General features: G+C 35.2%; 1 protein-coding gene and 1 long non-coding RNA gene across 2 annotated transcripts in view; one reads left to right on the top strand and one right to left on the bottom strand.

Annotated features, from left to right (window-relative positions):
• LOC131928280 (phospholipid-transporting ATPase ABCA1) overlaps window positions 1–21,403 on the top strand; it is a gene marked incomplete at its 3' end in the record, with an annotated part of 82,787 nt that overhangs the window by 24,691 nt on the left and 36,693 nt on the right. Inside the window, exons 8-15 of the mRNA XM_059284269.1 lie at window positions 3,923–4,066; window positions 5,518–5,586; window positions 6,064–6,289; window positions 7,062–7,201; window positions 9,003–9,113; window positions 14,263–14,493; window positions 15,292–15,385; window positions 20,129–20,240. Coding sequence (XP_059140252.1) covers window positions 3,923–4,066; window positions 5,518–5,586; window positions 6,064–6,289; window positions 7,062–7,201; window positions 9,003–9,113; window positions 14,263–14,493; window positions 15,292–15,385; window positions 20,129–20,240 — 1,127 coding nt within the window. The remainder of the gene's footprint in view (window positions 1–3,922; window positions 4,067–5,517; window positions 5,587–6,063; window positions 6,290–7,061; window positions 7,202–9,002; window positions 9,114–14,262; window positions 14,494–15,291; window positions 15,386–20,128; window positions 20,241–21,403) is intronic.
• Window positions 24–1,829, bottom strand: LOC131928245 (uncharacterized). Its single transcript, XR_009383744.1, has 2 exons — window positions 1,477–1,829; window positions 24–377 (listed from the first exon to the last, which is right to left on the bottom strand). It is a non-coding gene; the product is annotated as an uncharacterized LOC131928245 (long non-coding RNA).

The raw sequence follows: 21,403 nt of genomic DNA, 5'->3' as shown, positions 1-21,403 counted from the left end.
ATAATAAAACAGTAAACAACATACATTTTTCAATTAATTGTTTTATTCAGGCATAACCCAAAATTAATTAATCCTGAGTCAGGATCTTTAGCAATTGCTTCTTCCACAACTTGACTACAATTTGAATCAGTGTCATCAAAAATAAAATATCTTTTAAACAATGGTTTCACTCGATACTGAATTGAAGTTGAAAATACTTGTATGCTGTTTATCGTTTGCTTGGAAGCGAAACAATCATTCACAAATGATAATTTATTATAATATGTCCATGATTTGTTTGGTGCTATACTGCCAGTTACTCTTTTGTTGCTAATCTTGATATGCTCCTTTCTAAATGTATCAAGCAGGTTTTTCCACTTGGTTTTTGGCTTGTGCACCTGAAATGAATTAAATATAAACATCAGTTTAGACTGATTGTAACTTTCATGTGTTGGAAACATATAATTTATATATAGGCCTACAGGCTATACCTAAATTAAATAGATTTCTAGATAGAAAAGGGGGGATAAAAATAGTTTGGACTGTTGTGACTTAAGTAATCAGCTCATTAATTAATTACTACTAGATCTAGTAGTCTAGTCCTAGATCCAGACTTTTCTATCATAATTGTCTGGGCCTAAGCCTAGATCTTGATTCCTATAGACAGTTATATAGATCTAGTAATATATAGTAACATTACAGTACAGGAATCTAGATCTATACTCTTAATTTAGATTAGATTTAGGCCTATTAATATAAATTTAATTATTAATCTCAAAATAGATTCAATGGAAATAGAATGAATTTAAATATAGGCCAATACTATTAATAATTATACTATACTTTATAGTATAGGCCCTAATATATAATAATAATATATTATAAATCTACCAATAGTCCTATAGATAATATATCTAGATCTAGAAAGAATCATAGAATACTAGAAAAACAGATCTAATCTATGTCATAGAGATGTAGATCTAGATTCTAGATGTAATGTTTATGTACTTATGTACTAGAATCTATGTTGAGTTAGAGAATATTAAATTCAATGAGTAGATCTAGGCCCTATTATTTAATAATAGGCCTAACTAGGCCTAATTATTTTACTAATTATTACTTAGATCTAGACCTAGACCTAGATTCTGGATTAGATCTAGATCTAGAATCTAGATCTAGAAAATCTAGATTCTAGAATCTAGATCTAGATCTGAATTCTACTAACTTCAGTACTTCTAATCAAGATCTAGATTCTAGATCTAGACTCACTCTAGAAAAAAGAATTAATAGATCTAGTTATCTAGATCAAGATCTTATGATCTAGAATCTAGATATAGTCTAGACTTCTAGATCTAGTTTTCTAGATCTAGATTCTAGAAATCTTAAATAAATCTAGATTCTACTACGAGTTGAGTGAGAGTCGATAACCAAAAAAAAAATGTGAATGAATGATAAAAATTAATCAATGAAGTGAATAAGTGAAATAAATTACTTAACTTGTGCATCCGCGTTAATCGGCTATTTCAGACCTTCAATTTTCTCTCTTGAATAAGTAAAAATCAGCTTCTCTGTGTCAAATACTACAACTTTCTGTTCAAACTGGAGTCCTCCATTTTATTTTTTGTTTATCCCTGCCAGATAAATTTTCATCAGAATGTGTTTTCCGTCAGAACAGAAACAAAATTTTAAGTTCATCATCAGGCGCCTGACGTGGTCTGACGACTCGGGCGATGAGTTCGGCTCTAGTGTAACCAAAAGAACTGGGTTATACTTTTTGTTTGCTTTCCAGTTGTTCGGCCTTGTTGTCAGAAACAGAAATTCGGACTGCCGACGTATAGTGTAACCGCAGCCTTAGCCTTTCTTTATGCCACTCATGTACTTTCTCCATCCACATTCAGATGAGGTTAGTCCAGTCCATGTTATAATCACCATTTTTTTTTAAAAACTCATTGAATATATCCTCTCCGGTAAAAGTGGCATATATGTTGTGTAGGGAAGCCAGCTCTTGTGTAATGTTCGTGTCTTCATTCACACCTCTAATAAACACAAGCGGTTGAGAGGTGGAACAGCTGTCCAGCGACTCATGGCGTAACTTGCTTGCATTTTTCGCTATTTGAGTAACGATGTTTTCACCAATGTCTGCAACACGGCGGGCAATGTTAGTTGCACCCAAAGCTACATTTTCAAATTGTTTTACATTTTCTGGGCAAAGTTTCTCAGCCACCTCTAACAAAAATCTTTTCCGTGGACGAAAGATCTCCGCGGGCCGGATGAGAGGACCTCGCGGGCCGCATCCGGCCCGCGGGCCGTAGTTTGGAGACCCCTGGTCTACTATCTAATATATAAAGCTCAGTTCTGTAACGTGTGGCAAAAAAGTTTGTCGTTGACACTTCTATGGATTTAAGTGTTAGATTTTTTATCGTGCTCTTAGTCTAAATATACGAGTCAAAAAATTACCATTGAAAGTCTTTAAAAATAATTTTCATTCTATTTACTTAGAAGAATAATTTTCAATTATGAACGCGACATAAAATTTTTAAAAAGTGTATCGACGTTTATAAAATTTCTAAAATTGTGTCGAAAATGTATTGACTGCACAGTTACTTCCCTTTAATAAAAAAAATTCTTAAGAAGAAAGAATTTACATTTTATTACTTTGTTTTTGGTGTTAAGAAAAAAAAAATAATTACATAATTAGCGGGGATTGATTAAGTGCAATGTCGTTAGGTATTTTTAACACTGCCTTTTATTTATTCTATACACTGAACATACTGTTCAATATTTTTTTTTTTTTAAATCAATAACATTTAATAAGCCAGGTCCTACAAATCCTATATGTTTATTTCTTTCCATTTACGGATAAGCTTGGAGTATTATCATTTTTGTTCACTAAATTGAAACAGGCGCGTCCGCCGGCGCCCTTGCACGGTTCGATTTGGCACCCTAGGCTATCATGTGAGCGCTATGCTGCATAGTTTTGTTTTTAACAGTGCGATAGACTATGGGTAAGAAAGGTTACTATAGTCTTTAAGTGAATCAAATCCGGGCGTCCTCCGGCACCCCGACAGGGTGCTATTTGGCGCCCCGGGCCTTCCGGTGTACGCTATGGTATATACGTTCGCGTGAGTTCAAAAGACTATGAATAAGTTATGTACTATAGTCGTTTACTAAGTTCAATCAGGCGGTGACGTCATGGTGCGTCCTCTGGCGCCCAGACAGGGTGCTATTTGGGGTCCCGGGCCTCCCGTGTTCGGTTTCGCGCCTACGTTCATTAAAGTGAGTGCAAAAGACTATGAATAAGTTGGGGTACTATAGTCGTTTATTAAGCTGAAACAGGCGATTCCGCCCCGGGCTAGACTCTGAGCACTGTGCGTTTATGTTCGCGTTAGTGTTTTCTTTGTGTTTAGGTTGGGTTTGCGTTAGTGGTTGCGTTTTGATTTGGTTCGTTTTTGTTCTTTCTTTTTTCGTTTTCGTTTGTGTTTTATTTTATTTGCGTTTGTGTTTGTATTTGTGTTTGTGGTTGGTTTTGCGTTTGTATTTGGTTTGTTTTCGTTTGTTTTTTCGTTTGTGTTTTTTTTCTTTGGGTTTGTGGTTGGTTTTGCATTTGGATTTGGTTTGTTTTCGTTTGCTTTTTCGTTTGTTTTTTTCTTTGTGTTCGTATTGGTGTTTGTGGTTGTGGTTGGGTTAGTTGTTAGGTTTTTGTTTTCGTTTGTATTTGTAATTGTGTTAGCGTTATGTTTGCGTTTTGTTGTTTTGGTTTTGGTTTGGGTGTGCAATGCCGGGTTTATGATGATTACTAAACACACAGGTAATGGTCTTTAACAGAAAGGTTTTTCACAGAAGCCAGAGCAGGGCCTGGCCGGGACGGCTAGTATTCATTTAAATCAAAGAACATATTAAAAAGATGTGTTACATATTTTTGTTGATTGTTTCATACTTTCAGATAATCTCTGAGTATCTTTATTTCCAAAATGAAACTCAAGCCAAGGAATTCAATACGGAGTTTTGTAATCTCACAAATGAAAATGCTACAGCTTTTGTCAGTAATGTGCTGAATGCTGTCAATGTCAAAAAAGCAAATACAATGGTAAATGTCTTTTCAAATTTGCTTTAAGGAAAAAAGCAAATGAAGTTTAAATCTATGTTTTTAAATAGCAATAGCGATGTAGCTGTTTTTAAGTTCACAGTAGACCACATAGCTTATAGAGTTCACAGTGGGCCACATAACTTATAGAGTTCACAGTGGGCCACATAACTTATAGAGTTCACAGTGGGCCACATAACTTATAGAGTTCACAGTGGGCCACATAACTTATAGAGTTCACAGTGGGCCACATAACTTATAGAGTTCACAGTGGGCCACATAACTTATAGAGTTCACAGTAGGCCACATAACTTATAGAGTTCACAGTGGGCCATATAACTTATAGAGTTCACAGTGGGCCACATAACTTATTGAGTTCACAGTGGGCCACATAACTTATAGAGTTCACAGTAGGCCACATGTTCACAGTGGGCCACATAACTTATAGAGTTCACAGTGGGCCACATAACTTATAGAGTTCACAGTAGGCCACATAACTTATAGAGTTCACAGTGGGCCACATAACTTATAGAGTTCACAGTAGGCCACATATAGAGTTCATTGTGGGCCACATAACTTATAGAGTTCACAGTGGGCCACATAACTTATAGAGTTCACAGTGGGCCACATAACTTATAGAGTTCACAGTAGGCCACATAACTTATAGAGTTCACAGTGGGCCACATAACTTATAGAGTTCACAGTGGGCCACATAACTTATAGAGTGCACAGTAGGCCACATAACTTATAGAGTTCACAGTAGGCCACATAACTTATAGAGTTCACAGTGGGCCACATAACTTATAGAGTTCACAGTAGGCCACATAACTTATAGAGTTCACAGTGGGCCACATAACTTATAGAGTTCACAGTGGGCCACATAACTTATAGAGTTCACAGTAGGCCACATATAGAGTTCATTGTGGGCCACATAACTTATAGAGTTCACAGTGGGCCACATAACTTATAGAGTTCACAGTGGGCCACATAACTTATAGAGTTCACAGTAGGCCACATAACTTATAGAGTTCACAGTGGGCCACATAACTTATAGAGTTCACAGTGGGCCACATAACTTATAGAGTGCACAGTAGGCCACATAACTTATAGAGTTCACAGTAGGCCACATAACTTATAGAGTTCACAGTGGGCCACATAACTTATAGAGTTCACAGTAGGCCACATAACTTATAGAGTTCACAGTGGGCCACATAACTTATAGAGTTCACAGTGGGCCACATAACTTATAGAGTTCACAGTAGGCCACATAACTTATAGAGTTCACAGTGGGCCACATAACTTATAGAGTTCACAGTGGGCCACATAACTTATAGAGTTCACAGTGGGCCACATAACTTATAGAGTTCACAGTAGGCCACATAACTTATAGAGTTCACAGTATATAACTTATTTTATTTCTGGTTTTCTCGACTGAGTTTTTATCTCCCCTTTAGATCAGTGAGATCATGGAACGTCAACCATTTATAACAAGTGTGGTCAAACTTAGAAACATTATGGAAAAAGTATTATGTTTATAAATTGTGATTGGAATTAATTTAACTGTTTTGTGCATTTATTATTTCATACAGTTGATTGTTCATTTTTGCTTTTCTTCAATTACCCCTCCATATTTAAAACCTAAACATTTTTCAAATAATATACACAAGGAGTCTACGACAAATTCCCGAAAGACACTTGCCCGAATGCGACAAATGCCCGAATGGACAATTGCCCGAATGCGATAAATGCCCGAATGGACAATTGCCCGAATGCGACAAATGCCCGAACGAACACTTGCCCGAATGCGACAAATGCCCGAATGGACACTTGCCCGAATGCGACAAATGCCCGAAAGACATTTGCCCGAAGTGTCCATTCGGGAAATCGGCCTTCGGGCAATCGGCATTCGGGCAAGTGTCTTTCGGGAAAACGTCTGGCTCCCATACACAAGCTACTATGATTATTTTGTAAATGGTTTAATGTTTAATTTTTTTTTTCAGCTTAGTAATTTATCCAGCCTCAGTGAATTGATGTCAAGCCTTGGGTCTCTCATTGAAGCCTTTAACTCTGTCAACACAAGTATAGGGCAAGTGATGTGTGGGCATAACAGGAAAATCTTTGATTTTGATAGTAAAAATCAGCAAGTCTTGCAAAATATGCAAAAAAGCAAAAATAAAGCTCAACTGCTTAAAAAAGCTAAGGAACAACATGAAAAATCTGGAATGAGTATAACATTTTAAAATAATTACAGTTATCCATATTAAAATAAATATTACTTTAACCTATTACTATTAGATGTAATTTTCACATTAAATTTAAATTTTAAGCACACCATGTGACCATATCTCCAATGAAGTAAATACTTGTAAAACTTTGCTAAACCAAAAAGTGCTTAGTTTCTACCCCCAGGCAGCTCAATAGCTGGGGACTGCAGTTCCTTTAGGAGAGACAACTCCAAAATCAAACAACTGCTGCCTTGTAGTTTTTTCTTGTTTGGGCTCGTCCATAAATGACGTCACACTCGTAGGGGGGGAGGGGGGGTCCGTAATTTTGTGACGGTGTGTGGTGAGGGGGGGGGGGGGAGGTTAAGATGGTGCGACGTCACACTTTTGCAATGTTAGAAAACGAATTTTAGACGTTATTTCACGTTTTAGAAAACTGTTTTAATAAATTGTAATAGGAATTGATTAAAATACTCTATTTTGACAGAGTTCAGACAAGATTTTAGAAAAATATCGATGTTTTAAAAAAAAATAAAACTGCAATTTTGAGGGGGGGGGGGGGGGGGTTGTAGGCTGAGGTGTGACGTCATTTTAGGGAGGTCTGGCTTTTTAAGACGACGTGGAACGGAGGGGAGGGGGGAGGTAAAAATCGTCAAAAAATCCCGCTCAATGTTAAAATTATAAACAAAGAATAAAGCCATGTTAACACATGTATATTAGCTCACAAGCTATTCAATTAACTAAATAAATAAGCTAGCCATTTATTTTTATCTGAGATACTGAATGTGCAGAATTGTTTGCTAACTTTGAAACTGACACTTTTACAAGACTTGTCTGGAACCAGATCAAACCTATTGTTATTGGTGTTATTACTTTCACACCTGACTCTGTAGCTGTTCAAAAGATAATCAAAGAGGTTAGTTTCTACAATCTATATACTACTAAAAGTCAAGTTTGTTTACATGTTTGAATATTTATTTGTTTGTTTGTCCGATCGAGTATTGTGATATGTTCTACTCTATCTGGAGAGCTGTAAAATAGTATGTAGGTAGAGAATAATTTTTTAATGCAGACAGACTGTTAATCACAAATTTATTTAAAGACGTTAATTAATTTATTGATTTATTCATACGTAGAGTAACCCTATTTTTTTTAAAAAAGTTTAGAACGACCACTACACTCGGCGGGACCGTGACGTCACAGTTTTTTGTTTACTCTTTAGTACAATAAAATGGCGGCGTCTATCGAAGAAAATTGTGTTCCCATTCAAAAGTTTAACGCGTTCTAAATCTAATTTTCTGTCGGTCATAACTTTAACAATACGTCCGTTTGCTGTATTTATTACGTTCCAACACTTATATCAATTTTCAACTGTCTTTTTTCATTTAGTTTTACAATAAATTTCTCTAGATCTAAAGATCAGCTGTCGAAGGAAAGTTATGAATCTAGCCTAGATCTAGATCTAGCCTAGATCTAGGTCACTAGACTCAATGTAAATTCTAGATCTAGACTTAATGTAAATTCTACATCTAGAATCTATTTCAGGCCTTAATACATCTAGAATCTATTTCAGGCCTTAATTATTTTATATAAATCTTTGTTTGGCTAATTTAAGATAAAATGTAATTTAAAAGTTACTACTACTAGACTTAGATCTAGATCTATGCGCGTAAATCAAGTTGCATAAGGAGACTCAAAGTATAGTATAAAAATTCATTTGTGACGTCACGAGTAAATAGCTAAGTTGGTAGCGTAGTCCGCTCTCATGCGGGTGGCACAGGTTCTAGACCAATATGTCAATGATATTTTTTTTTCAATTTTTTTTTTAGATGTGAATGATAAAGTTGCCTATCTGAACTTGGCAGGATACTGGGCAGGTGAAGTAGAGTTCATCCGTTTCTTTGTCCAAAGCATATGAAGGGATAGTGTGGTCAGAGACATGCTCGGCTGGAATCGTTTTTTAAATGATAAAAACATGTTGTCTGACACTTGGCGGAACACTGGGCAGGTGAAGTAGAGTTGAGTAGGTCACCTGTGACGTCAGTATATGAATGGATAGTCCGAAATCGGTGTTTTCGGTGTTTTTAAAAGATAAGAAACATATTTTTGAATGTGGGGTCTGTTTTTTGTGACGATAAGTGACACTGCAGTAGCGTGGCGAGGAGGGGGGGGGCGGGAGGGGAGGCGGGGGGGGGGGGGGGGGAAAGGGGAGGCGGGTGGAGGTGGAGGGGGGAAGGGGAGCGGGGGGGGACATATGTTGGGGCGCCAAAATGGTTTGGAAAAATAAATTGAAAGGTTGAGGGGGGCTCAAATCGAAAGTTTGAGTGGGGGGGGGGGGGGGTGCACATCAAAAGTTTGAGGGGGGTTTGAAAATCGAAATCTTGGGGGGGGGGTTAAAATCGAAAAGTTTGTCCCCGGGCGCCGGGAAGGGTCGCTATGCCTCTGAGTGACAGACGTGATGTTTTTTGATGGATGACCCCTGAAACCAACAGTTATCCAACGGATGACGGGTATTCTAGTATTATATTGTTAATCAAGTAATCTTGTGTACAATTAGTTTCTACAATATTATATCAAGTAAACTTGAGTAAAATTATTGTTAACAGTGATCAAGTATTCCCATTATGATATGTTTGGGCAAAAACTTTAACAAAAGGTTGGTTTGAAATTACTGTAATTTTTAACTTAAAATATATTTATTTTAAAACTGTTTTTAGGCTTCCAGAACTTTTGATAGTATAAAAAGTTTTTTTAACCTCACTCTGGGAATTCAAGCTGCTATTCCAAGGATAATGAAGTTTGCTAAGGAAGATTGGGACCCATTCACAGTTTGTTGCTTTATTTCATCTAACTGTTTATTTGTAAATTAGAAGAACAAATACCATTTTTCTATATATCATATATTATTTATTTGTTGATTTAATAATTTTAATTGCCAATCTTTGCAAAGCTGTGAAATGATAAATATTGTTGGGCCGGGGGTGGGGGGGGGGGACATCTATATATGAGCCAGTAAATAGAGAAACCAAATGTTGGCAAAACTTTTGATCACATTTACAGCCATATTCAGAACTCCTATAGAACTAAGAGACAGTGGCGTCGCTAGGTCGGGTGTCACCCAGTGCAGCACTTTGTTGTGTCACCCCCACACCCCCTACAAAGAACATATATATATATATATATATATATATATATATATATATATATATATATATATATATATATATATATATATATATATATCAGAGGCGTAGTTATGGGTGCGGGGGGTGCGGACCGCACCGGGTGACACCATTTAGGGGGGTGACACCAAGGCAACAAATAGCAAAAAATATAGAGAAAAACTTGAGGGGTTGCAAATCAAAAGTTTGAGGGTGGGAGTGCAAATCGAAAATTTGAGGGTGGTGCAAATCGAAAATTTGAAAGTTTGTCGCTACGCCTCTGGGGGGTGACACCATTAAGTGCCGCACCGGGTGACACTCGACCTCTCTACGCCACTAATATATATATTTATATATATATATATATATATATATATATATATATATATATATATATATATATATATATATATATATATATATATATATATATATATATATATGAGTGTGTTTGTGTATCGGCCTACATAGGCCTATAATTTAAATATATGCCACATATGCGTATATGTGTGTTTATAAGCTTTAATCACTGCAGACATAATAGTAACAATGTTTATCTATAGCCTGTTAATAATATAGTTGGGTGTAGCATTCTTTTCTCTATAGTTAGCACGTTCACGTCATGGTGTCACCCTCACCTCGAGTAATAATTGTTGATTTATTATTTAGAGGCTATTTAGAATTTATTAGTTGTTAATTGGAATGGCAAAAACGCATTTCTGTAAATTTTGCAATTTTTGGCCTTGGTGTCACCCCCCTAAATGGTGTCACCCATTGTGACCCGCACCCCGCCCTCGCTTTTGCCTCTGCTAAGAGAAATAATTGATGATTGGGACCCATCATTATTTGTTTATTATAATATGCGAATACTCTTGGTAACAATAACGGATTTGTACCCAGGGCATCAATTCACAATAAGTATGTGTAGTACTTATGTGTGGCACTTAGTACTTATGTGTAGTAAAAGATAAATTCAGTTTGGTGAAACCTTAATAAAGCTATATGTAGGTAGTCCAAACTGAAATTAACTATTGATCGCAGACGTCTGTATTGACTATGACCTGAAAGAACGTTTAATTGTAAGCTCTATGACACACATTTCATAAAAATATTGCAATAAATAAAAAAGTTATGAGATTTTTAAAAAAGCAAAATTTGGTAAAAAACTGATTTTCAAAAAGTGTCATTTTTTAGAACCTATATTTTCTAAACTTAAATAACATAGAAGTGTAGAAGTTAGTAAAGTTGCTGCAAAGTTTGTAATATATAGATTCTATGCCCAATTTTTTTCAGTCATCTAAAATGAGTCTTTCTATGGTAAATAAATAACTGAAAACGACAAGAATGCGTTTTTGGTAATTTTTATTTTCATAAAAAAACAAGTTAATAAAAAGTCTAGTGACAATTTAAGCGCAATTTCCTTATGTTATTCATAACAATTTTTAATTTTTTGTGACCGAACGAAAGGATATTTTTTCGCGCTAAAAACCTACACGATGCTCAGTTTAAATGTTCTTCCTAGGCCTACAAGATGCTCAGTTTAAAAAAGTAGTAATTGATTTTTTTGTGAACGAACGAAAGGATATTTTTGAAAACTTTCTTCGGCAATATTGGTTTAAATTATGGCAGGAATCGATTAGTAAATGTTTCAAGTCGCTAAGTGATCTGGTTGCCGAGATATGGAGCAAAAACTGCATTTGTTCGAGGTTTTTTTTGCTTTTCCGGGAAATCCAGGAAGGAATTCCTGGAATTTTTTTTGGCCCACAATCATCATTGGAACTTGCTTAACATATTTACTTTTGGAACTAGTCCTCGATATTGCTTCGTTGAGGAGGAGATACGACTTAAAGCTGCGGACACACATCCATTCATTCATTCTTCCATCCATCCATCCAGAAATGACGAGTTAATAATCGCAATTGTTCGTATGGAAATTGCGCTAAAAATTTCTTTGGACATAGAATAACTCTAAGAGTATTGTGGTAACATTAACAGGAAGAATGTGTTCATTATTTCAAAAAATCACAAGAGTTAAAATGTTATTTTTAAAAACCCACATTTATTTAGTGTAGGAGAAACACAATCTAAATTTAGTGGAGTTGTAATGTAATGTACGTAGTCTAATAAAGACTTAATGCCTACAAGTGATGCAGTAGTTGATGCCACATGCTTTGGTTTCTTTTCCAACTTATCTGGTTGATAACTGCTTTGGGGGAACAGTTTTTAAAACTACAACTCCACCTCTTTGTAAGTCTTGTTTCCCTCAACACTTAATTTTGAACGGACACAAATTTTGAATATTTATAATAAATTATTTTGAAGATATGCACTTAAATTTTTTAGCTGAGTGCCCCAAAATATGGAAGAAGATTATGAAATCATTATTTATTGGGCTTAAAATAAATATAATATTTTATGGATGGTGGAAAACCTACGAAGGGGTTAATTTTTCAAGATGGCCGCCGTTGTCATAGTTACCAAGATTTTTCCAAGAATTTTTTTTAGTGGAAATGCATATGCGGATGTATCTTAATAAAGCTGTAAAGAAATAACTGTTTTCTAACGAGTATTAAAAAAGTTTTCTTTTTAACGGAACCTTCCCCCTTAACCTTCGTTCCCTGTAAATAATTGAGTTAATCCACATAGTAACCCGGATTGTCTGGTGGTCATTTTGAATGGTGAACGGAAAAAAAGTCACAGGAAAAAAAACAGAAAAAAGTCACAGAAATAAAGGCACAGAAAAAAGTCACAAATATCTTTTTAAAAATATTTTGATTTATTTGTTAAGAATTGTAAAATTTTGTATGTTTATTGTTGTGGGTTGTATTTTTTTATAGCATAAATTATTTATGGCGTTAAAAGCATTATGGTTTATAACAATCGAAAGTAAAAATACTCTAAGATAATTTACACAACAATCTCAACTTTTGTTACGTATTTAGTTAAATACGCGGTAGAAAAGTTAATTATAAAAGAAATTTAGGCAAATTTTGCCGTAGGCTATTCTCTCAGTGGGCATTGTCCAAACACATTGTGTGTTGTTCACGTTTTGTGTCAATGACAGCCTTTGAACCTTGTCGGCTTTCTGTTTTGATCCTAAGTTTTGTTATGTAATGAGCGTGATAAATAAGGGCAGTAAAGGTGGTTGAACTAAGCATAACTATTGTTGCGATGAGTTGAGGGTAGTAAGTCAGTTGTTGGTATTTAAAAAAAACGCGATGAAAACCGTGGACTTTGGAGCATTCTATTACATGCTATTAATATTATTTTTAACATAATTACACTCTACATGCTTCATACTAAATATTTTTAGATGAATTATAAAAATTACTAAGCGTATACAACTTACACACATTACATTACATTTAATTAATCCTAAGTTAATTGGCACTCTCAGAATATTTTTAATACATAAAAATATTAACAAATTCCATGCACATATATATTTGTGACTTTTTTCCTGTGACTTTTTTTCCTGTGACTTTTTTCCTGTGACTTTTTTTCTGTGTTTTTTTTTCCTGTGACTTTTTAGCGCAATTACCATACTGGCAATTGCGTTTAATAATGCGTTATTTCTGTATGGATGTGTGGATGTGTGTCCGCAGCTTTAAGTCGTATCTCCTCCTCAACGAAGCAACGACTAGTTCCAAAAGCAAATATGTTAAGCAAGTTCCGAGGATGATTGTGGGCCAAAAAAATTCCCGGAATTCCTTCCTGGATTTCACGGAAAAGGCAAAAACCTCGAAAAATGCAGTTTTTGGCCCATATCTCGGCAACCAGACCTCTTAGCGACTTGAAACATTTACCAATCGATTTCTGCCATAATTTAGAACAATGTTGACGAAGAAAGTTTTCAAAAATATCCTTTCGTTCGGTCACAATTTTTTTTTTTAAATTACATAAACACCTACAAACCGATCGTTCTCCTAGCTTGAACGCACCCCAGCATTATATCTATTTTTAGATAACATAAGGAAATCGCGCTTAAATTATCACTAGACTTTTTATTAACTTTTTTTCCTACAATCTTTTGAATTTGTCGATTCATAATTTTGACGTGATAGTCCAGATAAGCTTTAGTAATACGACCCTATCATTAATCCTATTCGATAGATTTTAAAGAATTAGTAAACACTAGCATCTAATAGTTAAGTGCATCCATATTTTAAATCCATAGAATGTCCTGAATTAAACAGCTTCACGTCTAAACAAAAAATATGAACATAGGATACTCATTTCCGGCCTGATAGGGTTTTGAAAAAAATGTCTTTGTTTTTTGTCAATTAAAACAAATTACATCAACATCTCATGTGTGTGAGTGCATTAGTGTTTTACTTTTTGTCGACTGTAATATTTCTTAACTTCAAGTCGGTCAAAAGAATATGAAATATCAAAGCTTTGTATATGTAATGGATTCTGGTGTTATGTTTATTTTTATGTCTTTTTGCATTTATAGTTCCGCCCCTGGATAACTCACTGAGTTACAGATTTCTTAACATTCTAAACATGTATCTATGGGGTAACAGTTGTAAAACTGGTGCCAAACTTGTAACCTTATAGCTGGTGCCAAACTTGTAACTTTATAGCTTGTAAACTTTGTAAGCTCATATTGAAGTTATATAAAACCTATTCAATTTTTTTTTTTAAATTTGAAGTCGAAACATTGACTATTAATACACATTATAAAAAATAAAGATACTTAGGCCTATCATGAATTATTTTGTGCATTGAACACTGAGATTTAAATTAATTTTTTAAAATACATTTCACTTACATTGTTTAAACATGTTAAAATTGTATTCTCTGACTTTGACAGAAGTTTATTTATAGCCCTGAATGCAAAAACACAGAGGCTATGTTTAAGAACTTCAGCAAATTGTTATCTCCCATTCCAAATTCTTTACCAAGTTTAATGGCTTCAAAAAACACTAGCTGTGAAGAGATAGCTCACATGATTGCCAAGAATCAACTAAATGACACAGATAAAATGTTAGAAGCTTTAAATAGAACCGACAAACTGATAACAAGAATGAAGCCATATTTTAAGGTTAGCTGATTTATTTATTCCAGCCCTATGCTGGAAACGTCTTAATTCTTAATCCACCTTCTTCACTTTTCACTTTGACTTTATTATATTCAGGTGCACCTAGAAATATAAAGGTTAATGATTTTAGAAAATTAATTATAGGCTCTGTGTGTGTGTGTTGACAAAGGAGCCAATACAAATCAATCTAAATATATAAAAATGAAAGTTTGTCTGTATTTGTGTTAGTTTCTCCCTTATGCATCACTACATTTTCCATCTGTTTGGCATGAAACTTTGGTGGGAAGTTGTTGAAAATATTTCTGGGTAAATACCTGTAAAAAAAAAAGTTCAAAGGGGGGTGCGCACCAATAGGCTGCGTTTAGACACTTCAGCTTCCCACTGAGCACGTTTGTTTAAAGAGTATGATACGCTATGGATATGATGTGTTGCTATAATAGTTCAATAGATGAAATCAGGTGCGTCTGCTGGCGTCCCCATGGCCGGGTGACCTGCAGCAGACTGTTCTCCACTGTGAAGCCCCTCCATTCATTTTAAATAGCACTCTACAATGGCTCAATGCATTCCAAGAGTAAACTGAACATGGGACTATACCCAATGCCCCTGGGTTAGTGTAAGCAGTGGCTTCTGAAAGAGCCCAGCGATGCCCCAGTTACCTAGGTGGATGCTTAGCCTTAATTTCAATAATTAAAGTTGTAGTATAAATTACTAGTTGTTATAGGCTTTCAATTTGATACTTTCCAAAACAGTTTTTAAAAAAGGTTGACAGTGTCAATAGAGCAAAACAATTTATCATTTCAGTGTACCCGCCTGGATAAATTTATTGGATATTCAGATACTAAATCACTAATTGATGCCAGCTTATCTCACATTCAGAACAAAACATTTTGGTCAGGTAGGCAGAAATATAAACTATATTTTGATACAATTGGATAAGAAAAAAAGAGCAAAGATGTAAATTATCAGAATAAACCTGTCTGTATTTCCATTATTCTTTGAATGCACATTCTTTAGGATTTTAATTTTTTATATTCACTTTATGCTAAGAGGCTTGCATTTGAAATGATACTTTTAATAACAAAGCATCTTATAATAATTGAAATTCCAGTTTAAAACTATTGTTTTTATAAGTGGGTAGGCTCAGGTAAAAAAATAATTTTAATACTCATTAGGAAACAATAATATTATTTATCTATACCTTTTTTAAGGTACATCTGCATATGTGTTTCCACGCAAAAAAAAAATGTGCGAAATCTTGGTAACTATGACGATGGCCATCTTGAAAAATCAACCCCTTTGTAGCAGGGGTGGATTAAACTTCAACGGGGCCCCCCTAATATATATATATATATATATATATATATATATATATATATATATATATATATATATATATATATATATATATATATACATGTAGTTTATATAATGACTTGTCACAAAACAAACAGTGACCTTCCCAGAAATAAAGGTCGAATAGAATAAACTAAAGGTTAACAGAAGTTATAGCATAGACAAAATTTTTTACATTTAATGTAATGTTAAATTACATTGAAAAATGAGAGCATTTAAAGTAACCATTGTTTATTTACTATTGCAAAATAAATTATGAATACATACATTTATTGCATTTCTTTTTACTTAGAACTAAAGACCAAGTAACTTTTATAGGGAACATTTTCGAGCTTTCCTGATAGCAAACTCTTCTATTGGTTCTGTATAATTCAGTGAGCTTACAATGTCATTTTCTATGCTCATAAGTGAGAGCATACTAAGTCTCTGCTGTCCCATAGTGCTTCTAAGATCGCTTTTAATCTTTTTCATTTTGAAAAATGAGCGCTCTCCACAGGTAAATTCGAAGAGCAATGTGTACATTTGGAAACCTCTGAATGCACTTGAATCTATTAATAATAAATTATTTTGAAGAAGATATACACTTAAAATTTTTAGCTGAGTACCCCAAAATATGGACGAAGAATATGAATTCATTATTTATTGGGCATAAAATATAATATTTTATAAATGTTGGAAAACCTACGAGGGGGTTAATTTTTCAAAATGGCCGCCGTTGTCATAGTTACCAAGATTTATCCACCAATTATTTTAGTGGAAATGCATATGCGGGTGTATTTTATTAAACCTGTAAAGAAATAACTGTTGTCTAACGAGTATTAAAAAAGTTTTTTTTTTACCGGAGCCTCCCCCCTAAAAAAATTTTTACTTATCAAGACGAAAACATGGACTACGGCTAAATTCCAAGGAATTCACAACTCAAATGTTTTAATGGGTGAAACTTCGGGGCGGGGAGGGGACATGTCGGGTGTGTTAGGGGGGAGGGGGGGAAGAGGGGGGGGTTGATGACATCATGCCCTGCAATAGAGTCTCATCCGGTTTTGTATTTGTAATAGATTGAGATAATTGTGAGGTCAAGGGAACTCACTCTTCTGTATTAGTATTATATTTATATTGTTATCTTGAGTGATGTCCCTTGTGATTGTACTTACTTCCGTCCTCTCTGGTTATCAACATGTAGTTAGACCCAATAAACGTTATATACAACCACATGCTTCTATCGTCAATCTATTATAGTATTACCATGCGGGACAGCGGTAACGCCTTTTATTTATAGGCTTCTTCTCCCTTGGCCTGTTTGGCAATTCATGTAGGGCAATTAATACGGGTGAGAATGTGCCTTGAACTAGAGATGTTTAACATTTTTTATCTCTAAGCCACTCGGTCAAAAGGTCAATACTTTAAAAAATACTTCTACATTGGTCCGTGTCTAACCATCCACTTCGCTATGTCAGTCCCTCCCTACAACTGCACATGGGACGTTTTTTCCCAAATTTAACACCCATGTAACACATACTCTCAAAACAAATCGTCTACCGTCAAGTTTACACCGTCCTTATTAGTCTCTACCAGTGTAGTCTTATTTTTTTTATCTATCTACACCATGACAATACGCGAACAGCCCCTCATACAAATACCCCCACTCCCACCCTCCCTCAGCATTCATAAAATATTATATTTTACAATAAACAATGAATTTGGTATCTTCTACCATATTTTGGGGTACTCAGCTAAAAATTTTAAGCTCATATCTTCAAACTAATTTATTATTAATTTTCAAATTGTGGATCTGTTAAAAACACTAATTTTAATGCCCCAAAATTAGGTGTTTTTAACAGACCCAAATTTTTATAAATGGTCTTTAACTATGTTGAGTAGCCTGTTGCTTCCTTTAAAGGACAGGTGTAGATAACTATGGCTATAAATAGTAATCATTTTGGTGTACAGTATTATGAACAAATTTACAACTAATATATTTGGATATTTCAAAAGTGTATTCTAAACTTTTTGACAGCAAAATAACAACAAAATCTTTTATATTTCACAATTTATTATGCTGCATTGCTATTCAATTCATTTTGCAAACACATTTTCAAATTCACACAACAAATGTAAATTCACATTATTAATATAAAAACACATTATCTATCTATCTATATATATATAAAGCAATGTATGTGTGTTCGTGTGTGTGTGTCTTTTATGCATTACCACACCTCTTATCACATCGCCGTGAAACTTTGGGAAGTTGTTGAGAATATTCCTGGGGAGGCTTCTGCGCTAAAACATTTTCAAATTCGCAGGGGTGGCGCCCCGGCAGGGTGCAATTTGTTTTTTCTCTTTATACGATATATGAAAATAAAAGTCGATTTTGGTTTGACAGCGTTCACCCGATAGCCAGGAGACTTTAGGAAAGTGTTCTGTTAAAAAATATTTCTTAATTTGGCAAGGGCGGCGCTACGGGAGGGTGCGATTTCCCTCAATATGCGGTATATAAAAATAATACAAGTGAATGAATTGCAGTGACACCGTTCATCCGATAGGCATAAAACTTTGGGGAGTTCATTATAAAACTCTAGGGAAGGGTTCAGTAAAAAATCATTTTTAATTTCGCAAGGGCGGCGCCACGCGAGGGTGCGTTTTTTCTCTATATACGGTATATAAAAATAATAAAAATTAATTGCGGTGACACCGTTCACACTATCGCCATGATCTTTGGGAGGATGTTGAGAATATTCCTGGAGAGGTTTCTGCGCTAAAAACATTTTCAAATTCGCAGGGGTGGCGCCTTGGCAGGGCGCGATTTGTTTTCTCTATATATATGGTATATAAAAATAAAAGTCGATTGCGGTCTCACAACGTTCATCATGGGCGGCCCCCCGACAGGATGCGATTTGGCGCCCTGGCCTTTCCCGTGAGCGCTATGGTGAATACGTTCGGTCTAAACAGTGTGATAGACAATGGATAGGATGGGGCGTTACAAACGCTTACTAAATTGAATCAGGCGTGTCCTCTGGCGCCCTGGTAGGGTGCTATTAGGCTGCAAATAAAAATGTCTGTTTCGGCCCCCAAAGGCTCACATGGGCCGCTGAGGGCCATGTAATACGTTTTATTTTAATAATAAGAAAAACTAACCAAGGTTAGATTATTAACTGGGGTGTTTCTTTTTGTCCGTAAAAAATCCAAACAGTTTCGTCACTTTGCGAATGATGCAATTAGCATCTATTTTTAGATAATCCAAATAGAAATTGAGATCGAGCATCTAAGAATAGACCATTAGTAACGCTAACATATTGCATCAGTCACACTGATGTTTAAAACGCGTCAAATAATTTTTTTACTAATTAAATAACAAATCCTGTTCATTTGTGTCACTTTAGTGAATGACGCAACCTTCATCATTGTTAACAGGATACTATTTTAAGGAGCCAGGGGTCGTACTCCGCGCCTATGCGGTAGTGTAATCGGGGGGGGGGGGGGCTCCTGAGAGCGGGCCTCTACGTCTCTGACACATGGGCGATCACCGAAGTGTGTTCTACCATATTATTTCGGTGAGTGATTAATGTACACTCAAGGTTTTCATGCGGTAGTGTAGGTAAACCCGTGTCCTGATATTTATGATCCAAGCGCAGGCATTGTTTACATTTAAATAACTCATTTTTAGAAAAGGTCACGCGGCAACGCGCGGGGGGGGGGGGGGGGAGGGTTTGTTAGTTAGAACATAAATGTTCAACAGCTTCAACCAACGGACATATTGACAAAAGCCATAAGGTCAACTGACATGACCATCAGTGATAAGCCTATTGATAAATGATGAACAAGTCATACAAGCCCAGATCCCCCAAAAGGCTTCCATTATTGTTAAACATTCTAAAATGGATGTTGAAGTATTTTGCATACATTTTTTTGGGACTTCTGCTTTATTTTCCCAAATAAATATAAATAGTAACATTTATTTTATTATTTTACTTATAAAGAATCTAAATCTCTCTCTTTTTACTAAACCATATGGAAAAAAGTCTCATGAAAATTTATTATCTGAAAACTTGTCTTGTAATGCTTGGTAAACAAAAAGGGGACATTAATATCATTGCAGAGAACATACACATATAAAAAAAGAATAATTTAAAATTATGGTCTATATATTGTTATGGTAATTTTTTAAAGGGGTGGTCAATTCCACTTGATATTAGTTTATTCCACTCACTCTTTCTGATTGCACAGATTTTTCAAAAGAATATAAACCTAAGATTGTTTGATGCATAGTTATGATTTTTTATTCCAGCCATAGTATTTGACAACATTAGTAATGATTCTGAAGAGATACCTACACTTGTTAAGTACAGAATACGCATGAGTCCCTATAGTGTTGATTCTACTGACAGAATTATGGATAAGTAGGTTTGGCTGTTTGTAATAATGTATATATATATATATATATATATATATATATATATATATATATATATATATATATATATATATATATATATATATGGTGGCCGGAAAGAACCGCAACGGAAAAAAGCGCAACGGAAAAAAGCGCAAATCAAAAAGCGCAACGGAAATAAGCGCACACGGAAAAAAGCGCAAAGAGAAAAAAGCGCACACAGAAAAAAGCGCAAAGAGAAAAAAGCGCAAACGGAAAAAAGCGCAAAGAGAAAAAAGCGCACACAGAAAAAAGCGCAAACAGAAAAAAGCGCAAACGGAAAAAAGCGCAAAGAGAAAAAAGCGCACACGGAAAAAAGCGCAAACAGAAAAAAGCGCAAACAGAAAAAAGCGCAAAGAGAAAAAAGCGCACACAGAAAAAAGCGCAAACAGAAAAAAGCGCAAACGGAAAAAAGCGCAAAGAGAAAAAAGCGCAAACGGAAAAAAGCGCAAACAGAAAAAAGCGCACACGGAAAAAAGCGCAAACGGAAAAAAGCGCAAACGGAAAAAAGCGCAAACAGAAAAAAGCGCAAACGGAAAAAAGCGCAAAGAGAAAAAAGCGCACACAGAAAAAAGCGCAAACAGAAAAAAGCGCAAACGGAAAAAAGCGCAAACAGAAAAAAGCGCACACAGAAAAAAGCGCAAACGGAAAAAAGCGCAAACAGAAACAGAAAAATGCGCAACCAGAAAAAAACACAACGAAAAATGTGCAAAAGAGAAATTTAGCACAAAGACCATATGGACTAGATGACACATTTATACATGACTGTTAGGGCTGCTGTGAGAGTGTCGTATTTGATCACGTGATCTACTACCATTTGAAGCGTACCACTACCATCTGCATTCCCATCACCACGATACAGGCGATAATCACTTTACACAATGCCTATTATTTTCTTGGTCAATAATTATTCAACTACTATTCACGTATAAACATAAAACTATCGACATTACACGAAGTATCTTTCACATTCTCCCTAGTCCGAACTACCTAGCTTGCATACTATAACAACCCGTTCCTATGACAAAACTTCACTCTCTTTCATCCGCGTCATCAAACATGCATTCGTCATACCTCCGTAACAACATTCATTCGCACCAAAATAACAATTTTGTATTTAATATTTTTTCA

The sequence above is a fragment of the Physella acuta genome, unplaced genomic scaffold (assembly GCF_028476545.2).
Source record: "Physella acuta isolate Inbredline_101_S28 unplaced genomic scaffold, ASM2847654v3 ptg001480l, whole genome shotgun sequence".
Lineage (NCBI taxonomy): Eukaryota > Metazoa > Mollusca > Gastropoda > Physidae > Physella > Physella acuta.
The sequence above is the reverse complement of the archived record's forward strand: the minus strand, read 5'-3'. Positions and strand labels throughout refer to the sequence as shown.